Source organism: Lepidochelys kempii, chromosome 6 (genome assembly GCF_965140285.1).
Source record: "Lepidochelys kempii isolate rLepKem1 chromosome 6, rLepKem1.hap1, whole genome shotgun sequence".
NCBI classification, from domain to species: Eukaryota; Metazoa; Chordata; order Testudines; family Cheloniidae; genus Lepidochelys; species Lepidochelys kempii.
Window position 1 is genome coordinate 114,211,936 of NC_136385.1, and position 24,077 is coordinate 114,236,012.

General features: G+C 42.5%; 1 protein-coding gene across 5 annotated transcripts in view; it reads left to right on the forward strand.

The window, feature by feature from the left end:
• Positions 1–24,077, forward strand: part of KLC1 (kinesin light chain 1) — a 62,779-nt gene that overhangs the window by 10,130 nt on the left and 28,572 nt on the right. For all 5 annotated transcript variants that reach the window (XM_073349766.2, XM_073349768.2, XM_073349767.2 and 2 more), the window contains exons 4-11: positions 4,480–4,705; positions 5,272–5,359; positions 6,124–6,225; positions 10,764–10,937; positions 12,140–12,239; positions 13,122–13,171; positions 13,255–13,322; positions 15,926–16,034. In XM_073349766.2, the coding sequence (XP_073205867.1) occupies positions 4,480–4,705; positions 5,272–5,359; positions 6,124–6,225; positions 10,764–10,937; positions 12,140–12,239; positions 13,122–13,171; positions 13,255–13,322; positions 15,926–16,034 (917 nt within the window). The remainder of the gene's footprint in view (positions 1–4,479; positions 4,706–5,271; positions 5,360–6,123; positions 6,226–10,763; positions 10,938–12,139; positions 12,240–13,121; positions 13,172–13,254; positions 13,323–15,925; positions 16,035–24,077) is intronic.

Here is a 24,077-nt window from a genome sequence, read left to right on the forward strand (position 1 = left end):
CGTCTGTGACAGGAGACAAGGAGGTAAGAGTTGTAGGAGGGGGTAGGGAAGGTCATGTTGTAGTTTGTCAGTTTTCTTGTGGAAGAAATTGGCAAGGTCCTGTGCTGAGAGAAGAATAGGATTTGAGGAGTGAGTCAAAGGTGGCAAAAAGTTGGCTAGGATTGTGGGCATGGATTCAATTAAATTGAAGAATTAGAGTTGTTTAACTAGGATGATGTCAGAACTGACAGAGAAGAGACAAATTTGTAGTGGAGGAAGTCAGCCTGGTCATGGAATTTCTGCCAGAGAAGATCTGCAGTGTCAGAGCAGGAGCAGAGGAAGTGCATGTTGGAGGTGAGCCAGGGCTGGGGATTAGCAGGGGGAGCTTTGTGATGGAAGAAAGGGGCAAAAGAAGTAAGGGTGGAGGAGAGCGAAGCATGGAGATAATCAACAATCATATAAATGGAAGAAAGGGGAGAGGGGGCAGGGAGGAGAAGGCTAAGAGCAGATGACAGTTCTTCAGTGCTGATGGACTGGAAGGCAAAGAAAAGGAAGGGGACTAATGGGCGATGCGAAAAGAGACCAGGTGGTGGTCACAGGAGAGACGTCACAACATAGGATCAAAGGGAGCAGAGTGTTTGGTGAAGACCAAGTCAAGTGAATAGCCATTTGGGGCGTGGGAAAGTTGAACCAGAGCTTGGGGTCAAATGAAGAGGAGAGGGTGAGGAAATGCATAGCTAAAGGATCAGATGAGTCATTAACAAGGAAGATGAAGTCACCAAGAATGAATGAAAGTGTAAGGAGAGAAAGAGCCAGGACTGTAAATCGGAGCAGAAGTCTGATGGGGAGGAGAGTGTGGGAGAAGGAGAGGCCTCCGTAAGAGAAGGCAACTACAGAATCAGTGTAGGATCCAGGTCTCTGAGAATCAGAAGCTAGAGGGAGCAAGATATGAAGTGGTTGTGGATGACAGATCTTTTTAGAGATGGAATGGGTGTTCCAGAGACAAAGAGAGGAGCGGAAGAGGTGAGGAAATGGAGCAGGACAGGTATAAGGTTAGGAATGGTAACAGAATGGGTAGAGTTGATGGGAGGGAGAGGTGTGGGAGGTAAAGAAGTTGATGAGGGAGGGAATGCCAGGATTGGAACAAAGGTCACCAAAGATGAGGAGGTGGCAGCAGACGAGGTGTGGATGTGTGATTTGGTTTTGTGATGGTGGGAAGAGAAGGGAGATTGGACTAGAGAGAAGAAGAGAAGTAGGTATAGTTAGTGAGAATTGTTATGGGGTGAGGGTAATAAAGGAGGGGAAATGGAGCTAGTGTGAGGGGTAGAGGAGGGAGGAAGAGAAGAGATGTTGTTGTGATGCAAAGAGAAGAGGGATGTGTTGAGAACCATAGAAGAATGACAGGGGAATGAGGTAACAACAACAAAAACTCCAAACCCGACCTGAGTTCAAAAAATATTTTGAAGGCATGCTTGCATGTCCCCCTGCTAGATGGCTGCAGTGCTTTCTCCCACCCTGCAAAGGAGGAGGGGAGTAGCCATCTGGGGTCCAGTGCTGGGATGTCTGGGCAGTGGGGGGTGTTTCCTTGGTGCTTGCAGTCCTTATATGGTAGTTCAGTTAAATTGTTGATGGTTAGGAATTGTTTACTGAAATACCGAGGCTTTAAAAAATGTAAATCAACAAGAGTGTGAGACTGGTTCTATAAAATCTAAAACAGAATTGCTATGGAGACCTGTTGGTGATAGTCACCTGAATCAGGTTTCTCTTCAGATGCAGCAATTGTGATGTGTATTGTGTGGGGCTTGAAAGGAATAGTAGAGAAAATCATTAAGATTTTATTTTGGGCTGAAGCTCATCTTCTAGGCTTCTTTGAAGTCCACATACTGGTAACACTTATGTTGAACTGCAGAGCCATACCCACAGCTGTCCAGTCCATCCACCATTTATTTGGTCAGCTAGAAAGCAGGACGGTCTTTAGGTGACTCTTTTGACCACCTGTCGAAAGGTGCTTGTGTTCTTTAGGCTCTGGTGGTAGATGCCTGGTTTCATCCCTGGATTATCAACTAAGTCTACATCTTCCTCCCTATGCTAGGCAGGGTGTTGAACTTGCTAGAGAGATAGGACAGGTCCACACTACAGACCTATATCGATATAATGACATTACTCAAGGATGCGAAAAGTCCACATCCTTGAGCGATGTAGTTATACTAACCTAACCCCCCGCATAGACAGTGCTATGTTGACGGGAGAGCCTCTCTTGTCAAAATAGCTACTGCCTCTTGGGGTGGTGGATTAACTACGGTGACAGGAGAAGCTGTCCTGTTGGCATAGGAGCATCTGCATTAAAGTGCTACAGTAGCACTGCTACACTGGTGCAGCTGTAGCATGTACATGAAGAGAAGCCCATAGTCCTCATGGTTGTCAAGATGTAATTTGATGAAGGCAAACCCGAAGGGGATAGGTGGAATGGGGCTAGAAAACAAAGGTTATAATTACAAGAACATACAGATGGTTTATCATATGCATCTTGTTTATCACATATTTGAAAGACAAAAACATCGTAATTAATTTTTTTGCTTGTTTGGGTTATCTTAGGAATGGAGAAGGGAAAATACTAGTAGCTAAAGCAGTGGTTCTTGGCCCATGGGCTGCTTGCAGCCCCATCAGCACACAGCTGCAGCCAATGTGACATCCTCAGGGCCATGCAGGTAGTATTGGATATGGCCCACAGTGGTAAATAGGTTGAGAATCACTGGAAGGGAGGGCAGTGGGCAGAAAGGGGAAGAAGATCAGAGTGTGAAGTATAATGGGCATGGAGAGGAGGGTTGGGCAAGAATTTGCAAATGTAACAGCAGTAGTTTGTTTTGAACTGAATGATTCCACTGACATTAGAGTTTGCCAGGGCTGTGAAAGTGTCCCTTTGTTTGGTAGGGGCAGAGGAGCGCAGAAAGCCAGGCTGTCACTGCTGGAGCTCTGGTCCTTTGCTTTCAGTTTCTGGAATCAATGTGGTTCTACATTGGAGGAGACCTTTATAGCCCTCACAGAAACTTGTATGGAGAGGAGGGGGCAACAGGCTATTTCCTCCTGGTTCTGGGATGGAGATGCAGCTGCCATGAGTTGGGGGTAGAGAACCAGGTGAGCAGATTTCAAAGGAGTAGCAAACAAATTGAAGAGGCTGGTTGTAAAGGCTTGCTTCCCTTTTCTCTTGCTGCTACCGCTATTGGCATCCCTTCTAGGGTAGCATAGTGCTTTTATAGGCCACCACTGAAAGAGTGGTTGGAGAGGAGGGTAGGGCATGCGGAAGAAGATGACTACTGAGACTTCATACTCCTGGAGCAAGGGGATAAGGGAGGAAGAGTAGACGAACTCTAGTCACCTTCCTGTGGCTGGCTGGTGTTGCTTGTCTTCCCCTCCTCTTCCCCCTGGGTAACTTGGACCTTTAGTAGCTGTAACTGAGGACAGAATTTGGCCCTAAAATTGGAGCTTTGTTAATAATTCCATTGCTGTGTGAATCAGAATAGATCCCACCTCTCTCCCCGTAGCTTTTATTGGCTCACAGGGCTAAAAGGAGTAAAAAGTAGTAAAAAATACATACTTGTTCATAACTAGAATTATACTGTATTACATTACCTGAATTCTCTTTATCTGAAAATCCTAGTTATCCAAATCCACAGTATGTCCCCCAGTTAGCCCAATGTTAATAACTTGCTAATAACTTCTCGGTTAGCTTGAAGAAAAGGAGTACTTGTGGCACCTTAGAGACTAACCAATTTATTTGAGCATAAGCATCGGATGCATCCGATGAAGTGAGCTGTAGCTCACGAAAGCTTATGCTCAAATAAATTGGTTAGTCTCTAAGGTGCCACAAGTACTCCTTTTCTTTTTGCGAATACAGACTAATTCAGCTGTTACTCTGAAACCTGTTGGTTAGCTTGTAGCACTAATCAACAGCTTTGTATTTGTATATTGGTTTTGAGTGGTTACCTGTTGTTACTGAGGCCTAATCCCATTTTATCAGCAGTAACACATTGTCAGGACATATTAAATTGTTTAATTTGAATTAATCAGAATAAATGATGTCCACAGTGGTTTTAATACAATTTTGGTGTTTTTAATTTACTCAATCACATTAACATTGTTTTTTACTCTTTACTGAAAGTACAAAATATTAAGCAAACATCAGCATTACTCCCTTCGCTCCTGTATTTCTAGATCAGTGGAAAGAAGAGATCAAAATAGCACTTTTGTTTATCCGAACTCCCAGTTTTCCAAAACTTTCAGATGTCCCCCAGGCCATTTGGATAAATGGGAGTGAACTATGTGTCAGTCGGAATACTGACAGGGAGAAAATCTGCTTAGTATGGGAGTGCCATTTTTTACAGTCGTGTTTCAGAACAGAACCACACTTTAAAACAATTAGATTAATTTTAGTGTCTAGTTTCTGGGGAGCATGGATTTTTATTTCAAAATGGTTTCAGATAGGTTGCCTTCTTTTTGCAGTTCAACAGCAGCATAGCAGTGCTGCAGCAGCTGCTCAACAAGGTGGCTATGAAATTCCAGCAAGATTAAGGACTCTTCATAATCTGGTTATCCAGTATGCTTCCCAAGGTAGATACGAGGTTGCTGTACCCCTGTGTAAACAAGCACTTGAAGATCTGGAGAAGACTTCAGGTCATGATCATCCAGATGTTGCCACTATGCTAAACATACTTGCTTTGGTGTACAGGTTGGTATTCTGATATACATTTAAATTCTCCATTAACTAAACTTCTTTGTTTCTGTAAAGTTGACTAGAGGCCTTAATGCTGGAACTGCTATAAAAATGTTTTTGACAATTTTGTAGGTTCTAAATTTTTTATTTGGTATCACATGGGCACTTGACCTGCTCTGTCATGCCATAGTACACCAGGGTCTGGATGAGTTCCTGAATATCCTTCCATACCTCAGTTTTTGGAATGCTATTATTCATTTTGAAACTTAAACTATCCATCCATCCTAGATCATTGAGAAGACAGTCAGACAACTACCTCTTGGGTTATGCTAATGCTGTTGTAAATTGGGTGGCAAGATGTACATGTGCAGATAGTTCATTTCCAGTCCCTCAAAAAACTACTTAGTTTTTTGCACTGAGTCTGCATTTGAACCCTTCTCTTCTGTACTACAGCATTCCTACCCTGACACTGAAGTCAACTCCTACTTTTGCCGTTTATTATATTACAAGATTTATTTGAATGCTACTTCCTTTTTTTGTGAAACAGAGTAAAGTGTTAATTATGGTTTTCTAAAATTTAGGGACCAGAACAAATACAAAGATGCAGCAAACCTCTTGAATGATGCCTTGGCTATTCGTGAAAAGACTTTGGGCAGAGATCATCCAGCGGTTTGTATATCTGATTTTCATATTTTTAGTTGTGTTTTTCACTGACACTTTTTTTTTTCTTCCCCTGCCCAACTTATTCTAATATTAAACTCAACAGGAACATTTAAGATCTGGCTTGTCACTAAACAGTACAGGTAGGAGGCCACAATATAATATTCTGTGTTCTTTCAATATTTAACCTGTCTTTGAGCATTTTATTCATTTAAAACTCTTTCACCCCAAAATTACTCTGCTGCCACATTTATTTGATTATGAATCGAGTTGCATGGTCTGTATGTGGAAAAAATTAACTTCTGAAGGAATATTTTAATTAGCTTATTTTAAACAATTCAGTTGCTGAATTCATATAGAAATTGTACTTCTGATTTTACTGCCTCTGTTTAAAATAAAACAGATCATTCCAATCAAGCTGTTGGTGCTCAAGTCACTTTTAAAATTTAATTTGGTGATGTATTGCTTCATATAACCTATGTTACAGTGGGCAACTCTGTGAATCTGGATTTATGTAAAATAGCTTTATTTCTGAGTTGTCACATATAGAGCATTTTTATGCATTTAATCACATTTCAGCGGGCTAATTAAATACATTTCACAGTTTTCTGTGTTCTCATTTAAGAGTTATTTCTTAATGCAGTGATTTTTGCAAGAGGCCTTCACTGTACATAGAGGATATGAATGCAGCAGTCCACTGTAAATATATTTCAACTGGTTCATTCTTTCACCAGGTATTCACTTCATATTTAATGTTTTTCTGCTGTTGACAGGTGGCAGCTACCCTAAACAATCTTGCAGTGCTTTATGGTAAACGAGGAAAGTACAAGGAGGCAGAACCTTTGTGTAAGAGAGCTTTGGAGATCAGAGAAAAGGTACAGAGTGAAAAACGGAAGCCTGACAATGGATATTTATTTTTTGTGAACTTCAACTTCTGCTTTTTAGAAAAAAACTCAGTCTCTCGTATTTTGGTTGATTAGACGTACCAAGCAATACTAAATACCTTGGATAGAGTTATACAACTTCTTAAAATACAAAATTGTTTTAAGAAAATTAACTTCAAAATCTTGAGAGACTTTGGGTGTATTCTAAAGTTGTGCAATAACTGTAAAGTAAGAGCAACGCTGCAGGAAAAGGACATTTAGATATGTTCCTATTGGGTTGACTAGAGCATTTGAATACAAAATAAATGTATGCCATTTAAATATCTCAAGTTGTACTGCAGCAGAGAGTGAAAATGCTTATTCCAGTGCATTTGTCTGGCTGTCTGCACTGCAGTATGTTAAAACTGGTTAAGTAAGCTGTATGTTTTTGAAGTTATTCTATTACTTGAAAACTACATCTCCTGTTATGAATTATTTTGTTGCCCCCCAATTAGGATCTAATTGAATAATCCACAGATATATAAAAAAATGTTAGGCTTTTTATAGCTATTATAGGGAAATCCTTAAACTGTGGTAAGTGCAAAGCCATATACATGCTGACTAGTTTACTTGAATGCTGTTTAAAATGTTTTAATCCTGATAGAGATAATTGTTGACCTGGCATTAATGTAAATAGACTAACTCAAACAATTGTTTTAGAATCCAGGAAACAGGAAGAATTAAGACAAAAAAAATTTCTATCTGATAGGAACCCCCCCACCCATTACTCTGTACTTTCTGAGTAATCCATTTGAAATAGAGAAGTCTGCATCAGCTTCAAATATTATTGAAAATGAGGTTTTTACTGAATTAAATATGAAAATGAATAATACAGTTGCTAAAGTAATCCTGTGATATTTTAATCTGCTGTGCAAATCAATTTGTTTCATACTGTCTGTAAATTTTAATGCGGTGTGAGATATTGTATTGCAAATACATAACTATTATAGAAGTTGTCAAAGGAGATGCAGGGTTATTATTTGGGAAAAAAACAACTTGTGCTTTGGTCACCTGGAAAAGTTGAGGGGCAATTTTCATTTGTCAGGCAAGCCTGTCAACTTGATATTAAAATGGTCAACAATGATAGTTACAATGTTAAGATTTAAATTGTACTATCTGGACATCAGAGTTCATAACGTTGAAATGAATGGGGTAGTCCTCATTTCTCAGGGCTACTGTTTCAGGCTTCTTGCAGACTTCTATGCTGAAGTTTTGTGTCAGTCTCCCACTGATGCTAGCTGTAGTGTGAGTGCTACTGTAAATTGCCTGCTGGAGTTCTTGCCACCATGTTTTTTAATCCTGTTCACTAGCACTCCAGCTATTGCTGACGTTGGTGGCACTTCACTGAAAGTAGAGGAGTTGTGGGAGAAAAGTGGATGGGAACCTGGGAGGCCGTGACCATGAGATGGTTGAGTTCAGGATCCTGACACAAGGAAGAAAGGAGAGCAGCAGAATGCTGACCCTGGACTTCAGAAAAGCAGACTTTGACTCCCTCAGGGAACTGATGGGCAGGATCCCCTGGGAGAATAACATGAGGGAGAAAAGAGTCCAGGAGAGCTGGCTGTATTTTAAAGAATCTTTATTGAGGTTGCAGGAACAAACCATCCCGATGTGTAGAAAGAATAGTAAATATGGCAGGTGACCAGCTTGGCTTAATAGTGAAATCCTTGCTGATCTTAAACACAAAAAAGAAGCTTACAAGAAGTGGAAGATTGAACAAATGACTAGGGAGGAGTATAAAATTATTGCTCAGGCATGCAGGAGTGAAATCAGAAAGGCCAAATCACGCCTGGAGTTGCAGCTAGCAAGAGATGTTAAGAGTAACAAGAAGGGTTTCTTCAGGTATGTTAGCAACAAGAAGAAAGCCAAGGAAAGTGTGGGCCCCTTACTGAATGAGGGAGGCAACCTAGTGACAGAGGATGTGGAAAATGCTAATGTATTCAATGCTTTTTTTGCCTCTGTCTTCATGAACAAGGTCAGCTCCCAGACTGCTGCACTGGGCAGCACAGCATGGGGAGGAGGTGACCAGCCCTCTGTGGAGAAAGAAGTGGTTCGGGACTATTTAGAAAAGCTGGACGAGCACAAGTCCATGGGACCGGATGCACTGCATCCGAGGGTGCTAAAGGAGTTGGCGGATGTGATTGCAGAACCATTGGCCATTATCTTTGAAAACTCATGGCGATCAGGGGAGGTCCCAGACAACTGGAAAAAGGATAATGTAGTGCCCATCTTTAAAAAAGGGAAGAAGGAGGATCCTAGGAACTACAGGCCAGTCAGCCTCACCTCAGTCCTTGGAAAAATCATAGAGCAGGTCCTCAAGGAATCAATTCTGAAGCACTTAGATGAGAGGAAAGTGATTCAGGAACAGTCAGCATGTATTCACCAAGGGCAAGTCATGCCTGACTAACCTAATTGCCTTCTATGACAAGATAACTGGCTCTGAGGATGAGGGGAAAGCAGTGGATGTGTTATTCCTTGACTTTAGCAGAGCTTTTGATACTGTCTCCCACGGTATTCTTGCCAGCAAGTTAAAGAAGTGTATGGGCTGGATGCATGGATGATAAGGTGGATAGAAAGCTGGCTAGATTGTCGGGCTGAAGGGGTAGTGATCAATGGCTCCATGTCTAGTTGGCAGCTGGTATCAAGCGGAGTACCCCAAGGGTCGGTCCTGGGACCGGTTTTGTTCAATATCTTCATTAATGATCTGGAGGATGGTGTGGACTGCACCCTCAGCAAGTTTCCAGATAACACTAAACTGGGAGGAGTGATAGCTGGAGGGTAGGGATAGGGTCCAGAGTAACCTAGACAAATTGGAGGATTGGGCCAAAAGAAATCTGATGAGGGTCAACAAGGACAAGTGCAGAGTTCTGCACTACAGAGTAGGGACCGAATGGCTAGGCAGCAGTTCTGCAGAAAAGGACCTAGGTGTTACAGTGGATGAGAAGCTGGATATAAGTCAGTGTTCCCTTGTTGCCAGGAAGGCTAATGGCATTTTGGGCTGTATAAGTAGGGGCATTGCCAGCAGATCGAGAGGATGTGATCATTCCCTTCTATTCAACTTTGGTGAGGCCTCATCTGGAATACTGTGTCCAGTTTTGGGCCCCACACTACAAGAAGGTTGTGGAAAAATTGGAAAGAGTCCAGCGGAAGGCAACAAAAATGATTAGGGGTCTGGAACACATGACTTATGAGGAGAGGCTGAGGGAACTGGGATTGTTTAGTCTGCAGAAGAGAAGAATCAGGGGATTTGATAGCTGCTTTCAACTATCTGAAGGGGGGTTCCAAAGAGGATGGCTCTAGACTGTTCTCAGTGGTACCAGATGACAGAACAAGGAGTAATGGTGTCAAGTTGCAGTGGGGGAGGTTTAAGTTGGATGTTAGGAAAAACTTTTTCACTAGGAGGGTGGTGAAGCACTGGAATGGGTTACCTAGGGAGGTGGTGGAATCTCCTTCCTTAGAGGTTTTTCAAGGTCAGGCTTGACAAAGCCCTGGCTGGGATGATTTAGTTGGGGATTGGTCCTGCTTGAGCAGGGGGTTGGACTAGATGACCTCGTGAGGTCCCTTCCAACCCTGATATTCTATGATTCTATGATCTTATTTCAGAAGAAAATGGAGTGTAGAGAAAAATCAACAGGACATCATTGCATTGGCTTACACTCAGTTCAAGTTTGTAAGAGTTTCTTCATAATCGTAAGAGCTAGAAACTGTTTTCTTTCAAACAGAAGTTTGTATTCTAGAGCAAATTCCATAGCCATGGAATTGCAGAATACACAAGACCCTGGTTATATACAGTAGTATAGGAATTGGAGAATAACTAAATGTATACATTTAGAAAAATTCTGTTGTGCTTCCCTCACTTTCAGGTTGACTACTCATTGGCAAAACAACATATAATTGCTGACCAAATGATTGTGTGTAACACAATGCAAACTAGAAAAAAATAGAATATTTCTTCTTTGTGAGACTGAAAGATATCCTAAAACTTATTGGAATATATTCATGCAACGGACTTTTTGGAAGCCGTACTGAGAAGTTTATTTAACAAACATTAGTTTTTCTAATACATTGTAATCTTAGCCTATAAAATTTCAGTTTAACTTTGAATCTTGATTGAGTGCACAAAAGAATCTTTTAAAATTTACTATTAATGGAAAATGTCTAAACAATGTGATTTTTGTGAAAATGGTTGAAAATTAGATGCCTAATTGAGACCTTATTTGCCATGTCAGCCAAGAGGAGTCTTAGTGTTTACCTAATGTAAACGGGGCCCTCCTCCACTCTCAACTAAAAAATGGAATTTATAATGAAAATAGTGACTAAATCTTAATTATAGAAAAGTATGAGCAGTGTAAACTGCTAAAGTAAAAGAATGTAGTCTGATATTGAAATTAGAAAGAAAAAAGTTGTGGAAGATCATTTTAAGATCTTGCTTCTTTAAAATCTAATACAATAAATGGGGAATGTTTAATGTATGGTACCTTCATTTCCAGGTCCTGGGGAAGGATCACCCAGATGTTGCCAAACAGTTAAATAACCTGGCCTTACTGTGTCAGAATCAGGGTAAATATGAAGAGGTGGAGTACTACTATCAAAGGGCACTTGAGATCTACCAAACTAAACTAGGACCAGATGACCCAAATGTAGCAAAAACAAAGAATAATCTGGTAAGTTTGTAACATAAAGTAAAAATAGGAAAACTTAAGCTTTGTTTTTTCTGATGTGCTAAAATAATTACTCCTTGGCGCAGAAGTCATATCTTCTGCAGATTTCTTGGCTCCCCTGAGAAATATGGGGAAGCAAAGAAATCTGAGCAACACCCCCCCACATACCATTCCCCAGCAGCCCTGGGGTGTTTGCTGGGAGCAGCTGGCAGCAGAGGAATCACTGGGGTGGGAGGAGGGAGGCTGGGCCTACGTATGTCCCTGGAGAGATGTTAAGGGGGTAGGTCTTGGTGCATGCGAACAAGTCTCAGGGCTTGTTTGCATTGGCACTTCGCAGCGCTGCAACTTTCTCGCTCTTGGGTGGGAAAAACACACCCCTGAGTGCAACAAGTTTCAACACTGTAAAGTGCCAGTGTAGACAGTGCACCAGCGCCGTGGTTCCCAGCGCTGGTAGCTAGGCCCCTTGTGGAGGTGGGATTTTTTAGAGCTCTTTAATGTTGCCAGTGTAGACTAGCCCTAAGGAGGCAGGCTATTAATGTTCCCATTCTTAGTTAATTGTTCCCATTCTTAATCAATTAAGGCTCCTTTACCTTGCCAGAGTGGTGTAAAGGAGCCTTATTGTAAATAACAGTAACTTGAATCCTCAGCTAGGAAGGTCTATGTGCTTTCTGGCTTTTTTTTTCATGTGCCAGAGAAGCACAATGGGGTTAGATTACAGCTCGGGATCTATTTTACTTTTCCATTTAAAAAAAAAAAAATACAGGACCATGATAAGCAAAACTGTCTGACTTTTAAGTGTGAAAGTCTGAGCAATTTAAAGCGACATTCTACCCTACAGAACACAGTACACCAAAATTAAAGTAATGTAATTTAAATGAAAATCCAGGATTATAACTGGAATGCAAGGTATTGGTTACCAAGTATTTGTAACTTAACTTTCTTGTGTTTAGGAAATGCTGAACAGTTTTATTGTGATTTTTTTTCTGTATGGTAGTAAAAATAAATTACCAAAAAAGTGAAACTGGTGTGATTATATTGCATATTTTATTTGTCAAAATAATGCGAATTTTGCATTTTTGGCTCAGAATTCCTCCAGGAGGAAATAATGTTGCTTTATTCAACAAGCATGTAATTATGGATACGTTCTGTCTTTAAAAGATAAATCAAAAGTTTTCCTATGCTGATACCTTCATATTATTTTTTAGGCATCCTGCTATCTGAAACAGGGAAAATTTAAGCAAGCAGAAACTTTATACAAAGAGATTCTTACTCGTGCACATGAAAGGGAATTTGGCTCTGTAGATGGTAAGGATTTGGTGTACAACTGAAAAGTAGGATTTCTTTTTTATACTTCTCAAAATAAATTTTAGATTTTATTGAAACATACTGCAAAATCCATCCTAAGGAGGAATGACTTTAATGACTGCATAAAAATTAATCCAAAACGAGGATTTTTTTCCAAATAGTGAGACTTAGCAAGTCTATGTAACAGACTACTTTTCTATCTAACCTACTTTAGGATGTTCTATAGCACCCCAAACTCTAGTGTCTAAGAACTAGTATACACACAGGACTATGTTTGTCATCTTCTAGTCAGTGATTGTAATACTTCAGTATAGGATTTTAGATTACTTGATAAAAATAATGGTCAACTATTTGAGCTCATCTGCCAAAACAATTAAAGAATGCAGAAAAACTTGGCCTTCTTAAATTGGACAGACTGTAAATTTAACAGCTAAGATGTCAGCAGTCTATTTGTACATTGTTCCAGTAGAATGCGTTTTATAAACTACTAATTGTAATGCAGTATTTTCATTTCATTGCAATAAGACTGTTACTTTTGCAGCATTCAGTGGCTGTCACAATAAAAGAAAGAAATGCGTGTATTCTAGCAAACGACTAAGCTCTTGTCAGTATGTACTACCACCAACTTGGTTGCATCAAAGTCTTTTAGAAATAGCACTCTGTCAGCAATTTTGTAATACTGACTTCTAGGTATCTTTTATCTTCGGAAGCCAGTTAAAGGTAGACGTGTGTTTTGTTAGTCTGTTTAGTCTTTCTGTAATGTGTCAAAAATGCTAAGTGTGCTGCCAGAACCATATTTTTGTTGGTCTTCTGCTTTCTTCAACCTGAATGTTAATGTTCTTTCACTGCTATTATAAAATATTTATTTTATATTTTTACCAGATGAAAATAAACCCATCTGGATGCATGCTGAGGAGAGAGAAGAATGCAAAGTAAGGACATGATTAAATAATTGTTTTCAGAACTTCTGTTGTTAGTTACAGATTTATATTTTAACACGCTGTTTTCAATTTAGGGAAAGCAAAAAGATGGCTCGTCCTTTGGAGAGTATGGTGGTTGGTACAAAGCTTGCAAAGTTGATAGGTAGGTATATTATTTAAAGCATTTTAACTACAGAACATATAATACTTAGAAATGTCAGTTTGAAAATCACACTTAAAAATAAAATCCTCTTATCTGTGTTACTAATATTAAAACTGATACTTAAGAAATCCAAGGCCCATGTTTGCTGGCCACAGCAGAGAAGGTGTCTTTGGGGATCTGATTGTGACTTGGTTCTGAGGCCTTTTTTATCCCAATTGAGGCAAATCTCTAAATTCCAGTGGCTAGTAACAGCACCCAAAAGACCATCTGTCAGTTGGAGATGAGTAGAATGCAGCAAACTCTGGACATGCCTTTTCCCCCAGTTTCAACATACCCCTTATCCAGGAATTACAGAGGAGGGGTGATATAGGAGTTTACTATACCAGCTCTATGCCTGCTGGGAACTCCCATATGCTGTGCATGTGATCAGTCTCTATTCTGACTATGCTATTGATGTGCAGTGGCACAAAGGGAGTAGAGCAGGCCACATAATCTGGCCTCCTACCTACTTTAACTCCTTATGCTGTTCTCTGTTTTGTATCGTTGACTGTGCAAGTAGATTAGTCTTGTTTTGGTTATTTACTTTTTGATTCTCATGCTCTACACAGAGCTACAATGTTTGAATGGCAAAATCTTGTGAGAAATGGCTTTGTTTGCCTTTAAACATTTTCACTGAAATTTGAAACAACGAACACTTTTCTTTTTGTATTATGCTTGGTAAAACTTTTTCTGTATTGTGACAGGGTCAGGCTAGATGGCTACAGGAAAGCGATAGAAGGCAGATATATTATCCCCAGGTTAAGTAGGTCCCTTTTCCCTGGGTAAGGTAACAGGGAAGGTTCCAGAACAATCAGGAACTTTCTGGAAACAATTAAGGCAGACAGGCGGATAAGAACACCTGCAGCCAATCAAGAAGCTGCTAGAATCAAGACAGGCAGGCTAATCAGGGCACCTGGGTTTAAAAAAGGAGTTCACTTCAGTTTGTGGTGTGCATGCGAGGAGCTGGGAGCAAGAGGCACAAGAAGCTGAGAGTGAGAAGGTGTACTACTGGAGGACTGAGAAGTACAAGCATTATCAGACATCAGGAGGAAGGTCCTGTGGTGAGAATAAAGAAGTTGTTGGGAGGAGGCCATGGGGAAGTAGCCGAGGGAGTTGTAGCTGTCACGCAGCTGTTACAGGAGCCACTGTAGACAGCTGCAATCTACAGGGCCCTGGGCTGGAACCCGGAGTAGAGGGCAGGCCTGGGTTCCCCCCATCCCTCCATTCCCCCCCCTACTTGATACTAGAGGCGTTGACCTGGACTGTGGGTTCCTCCAGAGGGGAAGGTCTCTGGCCTGTTCCCCGATCCACTAGATGGATCAGCAGAGACTGCGGGGATTGTTCTTCTTCCTTTTCCCCATGCTGACCAGTGATGAGGCTAACTGAGGCTAACTATTTGAGCCACGAAAGTGGCCAAACAGAGGGCTGCCGTGAACCTCTGAGGCGAGCAAATCCACCAATAAGCACTGGACCCACCAAGGCAGAGGAGGAACTTTGTCACAGTATCAAATTTAAATTTTGAGTCAAAACTATCATACTGTGTGTGTGTTATGTATAATATCAAAATCATCTGCACAAAATAGTTGACACTGTTAATAATGAGATTTATTTCTATATTCATCTTAGCATTTAGTTGGGGGATGTAGTAATACAAATGAGACTTTTAAAACTTAGTAAAACTATTGCTGGATCTAGTAAACTTATCTGTTCAGTCAAATATGACATAAATATGGAGGAGAACGGGTAACTGAAGTATTGAGGAGCATGCTGATCAGGAATTTTGCCATGTCATAAATGTCTCCTTGCTCCTACTTCTCTCTCTTGTTCTAAACACTGTGTGCCACAGAAGTAGTCATAGCCTGCTATTTAAATAGCAGGCTATCTTATTGCTTCAGGGTTTCTGCTCAAATGCTGCTGGAACAAAAGCTCAGCAAGGGTTTTGACTGGTTTAAGACTTATAATAAACAGTTCTGGTATATTGTTGAATCAGGTTTTTTTTCCTGTTGGGGTGGGAAACACAGTTCTCAAAGAAATTCAGAATGGAATTTGAAATCGTACCCCTCAACATCATTGGTTCAAATCTGGATGAGGTATGCAGCAACTGAAAGTAGCTCCCAGCTAGAGGCCGAGAAAGGAATTTTTTATCTCAATTAAGTGTCTAATCCACATTACAACACCCACCATTGATACTGGCACTAATTGACATATTTTTCTGGCCGTTTCACTGGTGGCCAAAGTTTGACTGTATTTTGGAGACTGAACTACACTCTCACCACTCGAGGTCTGGTCTGAGGCACCCGTTGCTGCTGTTCATGTAGCGTGGCTCCAGAGGATAGTTATTGTATTAGTTTTCAGGACCATTAAGCAATCACTTTTTGTGAGTCTCAAATGCATTTGAAGGATATTTTTAATGTCTCTCACATATTTAATGCTAGTATAATATTTTAAAAGATGATTCTCAGATAATATTGATGATACTGATGGTATCTAAGCTTTTATCTCATGTTTTTGAGTTTTCATGTGTTTGTAAATTAAGAATAATTTCAATGTGTTTTTTTTAATAGTCCAACAGTAACAACTACCTTAAAGAACCTTGGAGCACTTTACAAACGTCAAGGCAAGTTTGAAGCTGCTGAAACATTAGAAGAGGCAGCAATGAGGTCTCGTAAGCAGGCAAGTATGAAAATTCCCCTTTGTTCTTAGTAACGCTATTTGTGGTTTGTTTTCATTAAAATTTTGACTTCCACTTGATGTATATTGTGCACGTTTGATGTTTTAGCTGTTCGGTAGCTGGCAGGTTTTGAGAGATGTATTGCTGTATATATTTGCCAATTTACTATCTATTATGTTAACAAAAAACACCCTTAGTTTTAGTTTAAATTTAAAATATATAGGCTCCATGTTAACCCTTAGTAAACTGGGTAATTGCTAGGATGATGATACCAGGAACTGGTGGAACACTAAGTGTTCTGAGGTGCCACTGTGTGTGCAGGAGAACAGCAGCTGGTAACTGTGCAGTGCAAGAATGGCACAACTGAGTGGGGACACTTCTTGGCCTGGGGTGGTGGCAGCATGAATGTGAGTGGCATAATTGAGGGTGAATCCTGTGGAGGGCATGAGGGAGGACAGATACAGCAGGCTTAGACAGCAGTTCTCAGCAGGAACAGTGTGAGGAGTTGAATCTTTGGGGGTAAGTTTGGACCATGGAGGGACCATAGCTAGGGAAGCATTTCTGAGGAGGGAGACCTGTTAGGGAGAGGATCAAGAGGGGAGCCTTGGTTGGTGAACTCTCTCTCTGACACTTCTGTGTGTTGATATGAGGTACTCTTCAACCTATTGAGGAGGAACTTTTGTGACTCTCTTAATGTAGACAAAACCTGGGGCTAGTGTCTACAATGAATATTTTTAGAAATTCTCGAATCCTAAAACCTGTCAAATGACCACCTCACCTTTCCACATGGGGAAAGAGTTGGTTTTTTTCTTGAAGTAGAAGGAAAGCTGAGTGCATGTTTGTGTTTTAATATGGCTATAAATGTAAATGTATAAATCTATTAAAAAAGAATGTAGACTATACTTACAGAATAGGGGATTCTGTCAGCAAAATATTTGGTGGACATGGTGGATAATTAGGTGAACACGAACTCTTGAAATTCAGTTTTTAGTAATTTTGGTGGCAGAAAAGTAAGAATTTTCTCTTGTAAAATGATGTTTTTGTGTGGACACTTTATAATTCAAACTACAAGTAAACTAGTTCAGAACAAAGATATTAGTCAAAATATGGCAGGCTATATCTTACAGATAAAGTACCTCTTTTTGTTGTAAATACACCAATTTGTAGCTGAAATGTTTCAAAATCTATTAGTACATGATCCTGATCCTGCAATATTTTTTGCTGCTGTAGAAGCAGACTGCCAGGAATAGGAAAGAGTAAAGGAGTTACTGACAAACCTTATACCCAAAAATGTGCTGATGACATCAACATTGGTTGATTGTTTAGACACACAAAGAAGAATCCAATCCATTCCTCCATGACAAACAGAAGGAAAATCTGAGTGTTTGCCAAGTAGAAAAGGACAAAACCAGTTAGCTTGAGGGAAGATATTAGAGAAAAAAAATCTTGATATCCCCTTTTTAATATAAATACACGAAAATGCTCCTGCATAAGGTTTTTGATATACCTTTTATCCAGTGAGATTTTAAAGTAAAATAGCAGTTCTTCAAGCAGTGTCCTTGTAAGTGCTCCACTTAAGGTGCACTTGTGCCCTGCGCCTTTGATTGGAGATTTTTGGTAGCAATGCCTGTTCAGCCCTCACATGCACCCCATGCATTCTCGTGCATCATGCTGAGGCTATATGGCATTAAACTGAGGGCAGTTGGCCTGTATCTTCTCAACCACCATTGGCTTGAGACGGAGTCTGCAATGAGTGCCTGTTCTCTGTTTAGCATTTAGATGATAGTTTTATAGTTACTTACCTTTTAGTGTTTCCTTTTTCTTTTCTTTCTTAATAAAAAAATTCTTTTATTCTTAGATAGATATTTGTTTAGTACTGCTTCTTGGGATTGTCTCATTGTTTTTTCTTGGGAATGGTGGGTTCCCTAAGATTTGAGAGGTGCCTCTTCTGCTGTGAGGCTATTCCAATCAGTGACAGGCTTTCCCAGGCTTTATCCTCCACCCTTTGGGGATACCCATATTCCTAGTAAGTGCAAGATCTGCACATCCTTCAAGGGTAAATTCCGAAAAAATAGGGAAACCAAATTTAAATGTCTGATGATGGAGGAAGGCTTATGTCCAGCTTCAGATCCAGGGGTGGAGGATCCCACTGTGCATAGACCTCCCAGTAGTGCTATTGCTCTGTCCACATCAAGATCTCAGTCACCAGAAACCGTGAGAGTGGTAGACAGTACCATGGTACTAAGTACTTCTGTTGTACTGAAGTCCTCATCTGCATCTTCCTCTAAACAGAAGAGGTAGGGAGTAAAACTGCAAGAGGATCTGTCAGTGACACAAGAGGACTATGGAGATCTCAGGTCCCAAGGGGAGTTCCATGTAGGCTCTGATTGATGCTGGTACTGCAAAGGCAAAGAAAAAAACTCAGTCTAAGGCAGACTCTGTACCAAGTTTGGGTACCCAGACGCTAACTGGCAGAGATATGGGTGAAAAGAGTTATCATTCCGTCCAGGAACAACACTCAGTACCAATATTGAGGAAGTCAGCTGTAGCAGGGGTGGCTAGACCTCATATGGTACTGAGCTCGTAACTGATGTGCTCCTGGGTGCCCAGCACGTGATGCCAGCTACATCAGTACTGAAGCCACCCTTCACAGAGTCTCTCCTGGGCCAGTCTTTGTTACCATCAGCAGGTGTTCAGGTAACTGTCACATTCCAGGTTGCTGTCCACTTGCCTTGAAACCTTGGGTGCCTCACAATGCTTTGCTGTGATAGCTCCCAAACAGGGCCACTCACAAACAGCATGCAGGTCACACCCTGAGTGCCTGTGTATAGTTGCAGTCCTGGTCCAGCAACTCTGACATCAGCAGCTTTTCAGCAACACATCAGCTATACTCTGGCTTCCAGGAGCCTTGGTTACTTCTTGCCGGCTGACCCCAACGCGCTCCTAGTCCTGAATTTCCTAAATGTGTGTTCTGCATGGCCGAGCCCTCTCTTGGACCGTTCAGATATTATACGTCTATTGGCCTTGTAAGGGGTCAGTATTCAACAGTTTACTGCTTTAACTGGAGTTACCCAAACATTTCAGTTTAAACACAACACTGGATTAGTTTTGATTAAAAATAAAAAAGTTTATTTAACTTCAAAGAGAGAGATTTGAAATGAGTACAAGTATAAGGTGTTAAAGTCAGAAACGATTACAAGAGAAATAAAGATAACTAGCTTTCTAGTATCTAAAACTTAAATTAGACTTAGTTCAAGGTCAAATCCTTACCACATGTTTCCAGCAACATTGCTGACCAAATTCTCAGGTCAGGATCCTCCTGCCCCTCCCCCCCGCACCTCCCTGGAAGTCAAAGGAATGGTTCCTTTGTTGTTCCTTGCTAAATGCAGATCCATCTGTTCTTTCCCCTGACATGCAATTGCCAATCAACTTTGACTCCTGGCTAGAGATGTTAACTTGTCCTTTGTCTTTGAGGAACAGGTTTGTCTGGTAAACACGTCAGTCAGCTTCTGTTCATATAATATTGCTACACACATTTCACCATGATATTACTGACCAGTGAGTTATTAGTTTTCAAATGATACCTCACAAAGCATATTTTGTACAAAGATTATTACAATAGTGGGTAGTATGTGGGAGTGAACTCTTCAGATTTTCACATCTCAGTGCAAAGTTTCCCTGTCTGTTCTAAAACACATCACTAGCCCTCCTACATTGATGTTTTACAAGAGACTAGACCTTAAAAGGACACCCTCATGGCAGGAACACAGATGCCTCCATCTGTACCTTTGGGCCCTGCCAAGTAGCCTTGCTGGGATCCGTGGTCGTTCTATCGCCCGCAATTTGCAATAGGGTCTTCACACCACTGGAGGGAACAGAGAAGGACCGATTTTCCTCAGTCCCCTCTACTACCACCCATGTCAGAGGAAGAGCAAGAAGCAAGGATGGACAAGGGAGATGACACCTCATATGAATATTTCCTCCTCTTTACCTGATGAAGCTGTGATGCTTCCATCACCTTCTATGGCAGATAACTTGAGACAGTTTCAGGAACTGATGAAGCAAATTGCTTACAGACTTCAGATTCCCTTAGAGAGATTTCAAGAGCCCATAAACTCCTAGATATTTTACAAACTTCATCATCCATGAGAATTGCCATTCCAGTGAATGAAGCTCTTATGGAGCTCACTAAGACTATTTGACAAACCCCAGCTTTGACACAGTCTACCTGCAACAGATAAAAAGTATTATGTTCCTGCCTGGGAATCAGAGTTTCTCTCACACAACTCTGAACTCTCTAGTAGTAGGGGCCATTAATGAAAGAGGCAAGCAACATAGCTCTAAGTCCATCCCATACAGCAAGGACCAGAAGAGGCTCGATGTTTTTGGCTGCAGAATCTATGCTTTAGCCACAATTCAGTTCTGAATAATGAACTATCAGGCACTCATGGTCAAGTACACTTAGGCCTGGTCTACACTGGGGGGGGGATCGATCCAAGATACGCAATTTCAGCTATGAGAATAGCGTAGCTGAAGTCCACGTATCTTAGATCGACTTAGAATCACTTACTTCGCGTCCTCATGGTGTGGGATCAACGGCAGAGCGATCAGGGATCGACTTATCGCGTCTACACTAGATGCGATAAATCGATCCCTGATAGATCGATCACTACCTGCCAGTCCGGCAGGTAGTGTAGACGTGGCCTCACATTACAACACATGTAATTCCTTTATTGAGCATCTGTGAGAGGAACATCGTAGCCAGTTTAAAGCCACCATTCAAGAGGGTCGGCTGCTAATGAAGACATCGCTCCAGCAGGGGCGGCAGGTTTGTATAATTTTTGGTGGTGCCCAGAACGGGTCCAAGACCTGTTCCCCCACACACACCTGCCTTATAAGCTGATATATTTTTTTTTTAAATGTGAAGGCTCTGGGGTGGGGCTGGTGATGAGGGGCTTGGGCTATGGGAGGTGCTCAAGCAGAGAGTTGGGGTGTGGGAGTGAGGGCTTTGGGGTAGGGCTGGGATGAGGGGTTCATGGTACAGGAGGGGGCTCAGGGCTGGGGCAGAGGGTTGGGGGGGGTGAGGGCTCTGGCTGGGGGTATGGGCTCTGGGGTGGGGCAGGGTCAGGGCCAGGGATGAGCAGTTTGGGGTGCAGGCAGGCTGCCTCAGGGCTGGGACCAGAGAGGAGGACTCCCCACAGCCCTCTCCCTCTTGGCAGCAGTGAGCTCTGGGGGAGGAGACCCCCTTTTCCCCCCCAGCAGCACACTCGCTTTGCACCACTGTCACTGCACATGCTCCTAGGGATCCTCTCAGGTCCAGGAAGCCCCCTTGCCTCCCCTGTGGGGGGGTGGGGGTGGCTGCCATCACGTATGCACCTCCTCACCTGCTGCTGCCCCTCACTGTAGCCTCACTGGGGATGGGGATGGGGCTGCCCCTGGCCCAGCAGGGGCAGGAGCGGTGACTGCGGGCAGGGGGGGCCCCCTGTGCTGATGGAGGGTCCTGTCGGAAAAGGGAAGAGTTCGTCTGTCTGAGGCAGAAGGGGCAGAGTCAGGGTCAGCCTGCCCTGGCAGTAGTGGTTGGGGGGTGCTAGGACCCTGCGGCGGCAGTTGATGCCGGGAGCCAGCAAAGTGGAGTGCAGCACAGAGTTGCAGGGTGCAGGCAACTGCCGCCCAGGGTGCAGGTAGGGAGGCTCGTGGGAGGTGCGTGGGGGCAGCAAGCAGTGCCGGGGGAGAGACCCAGCCTCAAACATTGTTGGAGTTGTGCCCCCGGACCCTGAATATTGCTGGAGCTTGGGCACCGCGGGCCCATATAACTCACCGCCCCTGTGCTCCAGGCCTCCTTAGATGCAACATATACTGCAGCACAGTCTATATTATCTGCAGTGGTCATGAGAAGAGTGTCTTGGCTGCAGATGTTGGGCTTTCCGAAAGAGGTTCAAAGTACCATTGAAGACCTCCCATTTGACTGTCACAAGCCGTTTGCAGGTTAAACGGATACCTTTTAAAGGACTTGAGTCACGCTGAGATCCTTTGGAATCTATACTCATGTAAATAAGAGAAAATACAGTAGATCTTAAATGACACAAAGCGCACACCCAGCCCTGTATTCAACATGCCATAGACCTTTTGAAGCCCTGGTCAAGTGACCTAGGTACTCAAAAAAAAGAAACCCCTATCAGCTACAGCTACATTCTCCCAGCCATCCATGTCCTCAAAGTGACAATTTTGATGGCTTGGTCAAGAGTCTCAATCATCCAGTTGATGGGACTATACAACTGCAACGTCCTATCCCCCTCCCTCATTTTGGATGCTGCCTTTCCTATTTTTAGAATGTGTGGGAGCATATAACTTTGGACAAATGGGTTTTGGAAGCCATAACTTCTGGTTACACTATCCATTTCCAGGCCCTCCCTCCTACCCATCCCCCTCCCTCTTCAGGGACTTCTCTCATGATCAGTTACTAGAACAAGAAGTGACCTCACTTCTAAGTTTAGGAGCAATAGCACCAGTACCTGTGCAACATAGAGGAACGGGATTCTCCTTAAAATACTTTCTTATATCCAAAAAGAAGGGAGGGTGGAGACCTATTTTTAGACCTCAGGTCTCTAAATGGATACATAAAACAGCAAAAATTCAGGATGGTGACATTGGCAGTAATAATTCTGTTAGAATTAGATTGGTTTGTGACCCTCGACCTACAAGACACAGATTTTCATGTCACTATTCACTCATCATACAGAATGTTTCTTTGTTTCTTAATCAATAGCAAACACTATCAGTACAGTGTGCTTCCTTTTGGACTATCTTTGGCACCAAGGGTGTTCTTAATTATTCTGGCAATAGTTGCCGCCCTCCTATGTTGTTTGAGCATATTTATTTTCCTGTACCTAGACAATAGGATCTGCCTTTGAATAAGCCAATCGGGAGGTGCTGAAGTCAATAAAGATCATGTGTTCTCTGTTTCACAGTCTGGGCCTTCAGATCAGACAGTCTATTTTGACTCCATGTCCGTGTCTAGATTTCAGAGGGCTTCTCTGTATGCACTGACAAACAGCATACTTACCCTCCAGGTGATTTCTCGCACTAGCTGACCTCATCTCAAGGATTCAGGGCAGTCCTCAAGTTGCAATAAGAGATTGCCTTCAACTGCTGGGACACACGCCCACATGTGTCTTTGTAGTGCACCATGCCAGGTTACATCTCCAAGTCTACAGGGATGGCTTTGAACGGTTTACAAACCCAGCAAACATAATATAGGCAGGTTATTTTGTGTTTCCCAGTGGATTCCACACACACTCAATTGGTGGAAATGATTCAACCAACACTTGCACAGGTCTTCCTTCCATTTATTCAGATTCCCCCTACTGTGATGATATCAGGTGCTTTGCTTTTGGGTTAGGGGGCACATCTAGGATCTCAGAAGATGTGGGGCAAATGGTCACTACAGGAGCAGCTTCTCCACATATTCCTTTTGGAATTGAGTAGTCAAAAATATGTGCGTAAACTTTCTACCTCTAATCAGACTGAAGTCAGTAAAGATAATGAATGACAACATGGCATGTGTGCGAGGAGCGCCAGGAGCTGGGAGTCCTGGTGCCACAGATCAGGTCTGAGGACAACACCATCGTCACCCCGAGCGCCAGGGGCATGCTGGAGAGGACCTTGAAGGCAGCCATCCACTCGCTGTACATGGAAGCCCTGAAGCGTAAACTGGACCAGGGTAAAGCCTTCGAACTGACCAGCAAGTGGGACGCCAGCAAGTGGGACGCCAGCAACTGCTTCCTCGCCGGGGGCAGATTCCCCCCTTTTCAATGACTGGCGGTTCATCCACCGCGCCCGGCTCAACTGCGTCCTGCTCAATGGAGCCGTCCGCCACAGGAACCGAGACAAGCGTTGCAGGAAGTGCGGCTATTCCAACAAGACCCTGCCCCATGTCCTGTGCAGCTGCAAGCCCCGCTCCAGAGCCTGGCAGCTGTGCCACAACACCATCCAGAACCGCCTAGTGAAAGCCATCGCACCGCACCTGGGGGAGGTCTCCGTGAACT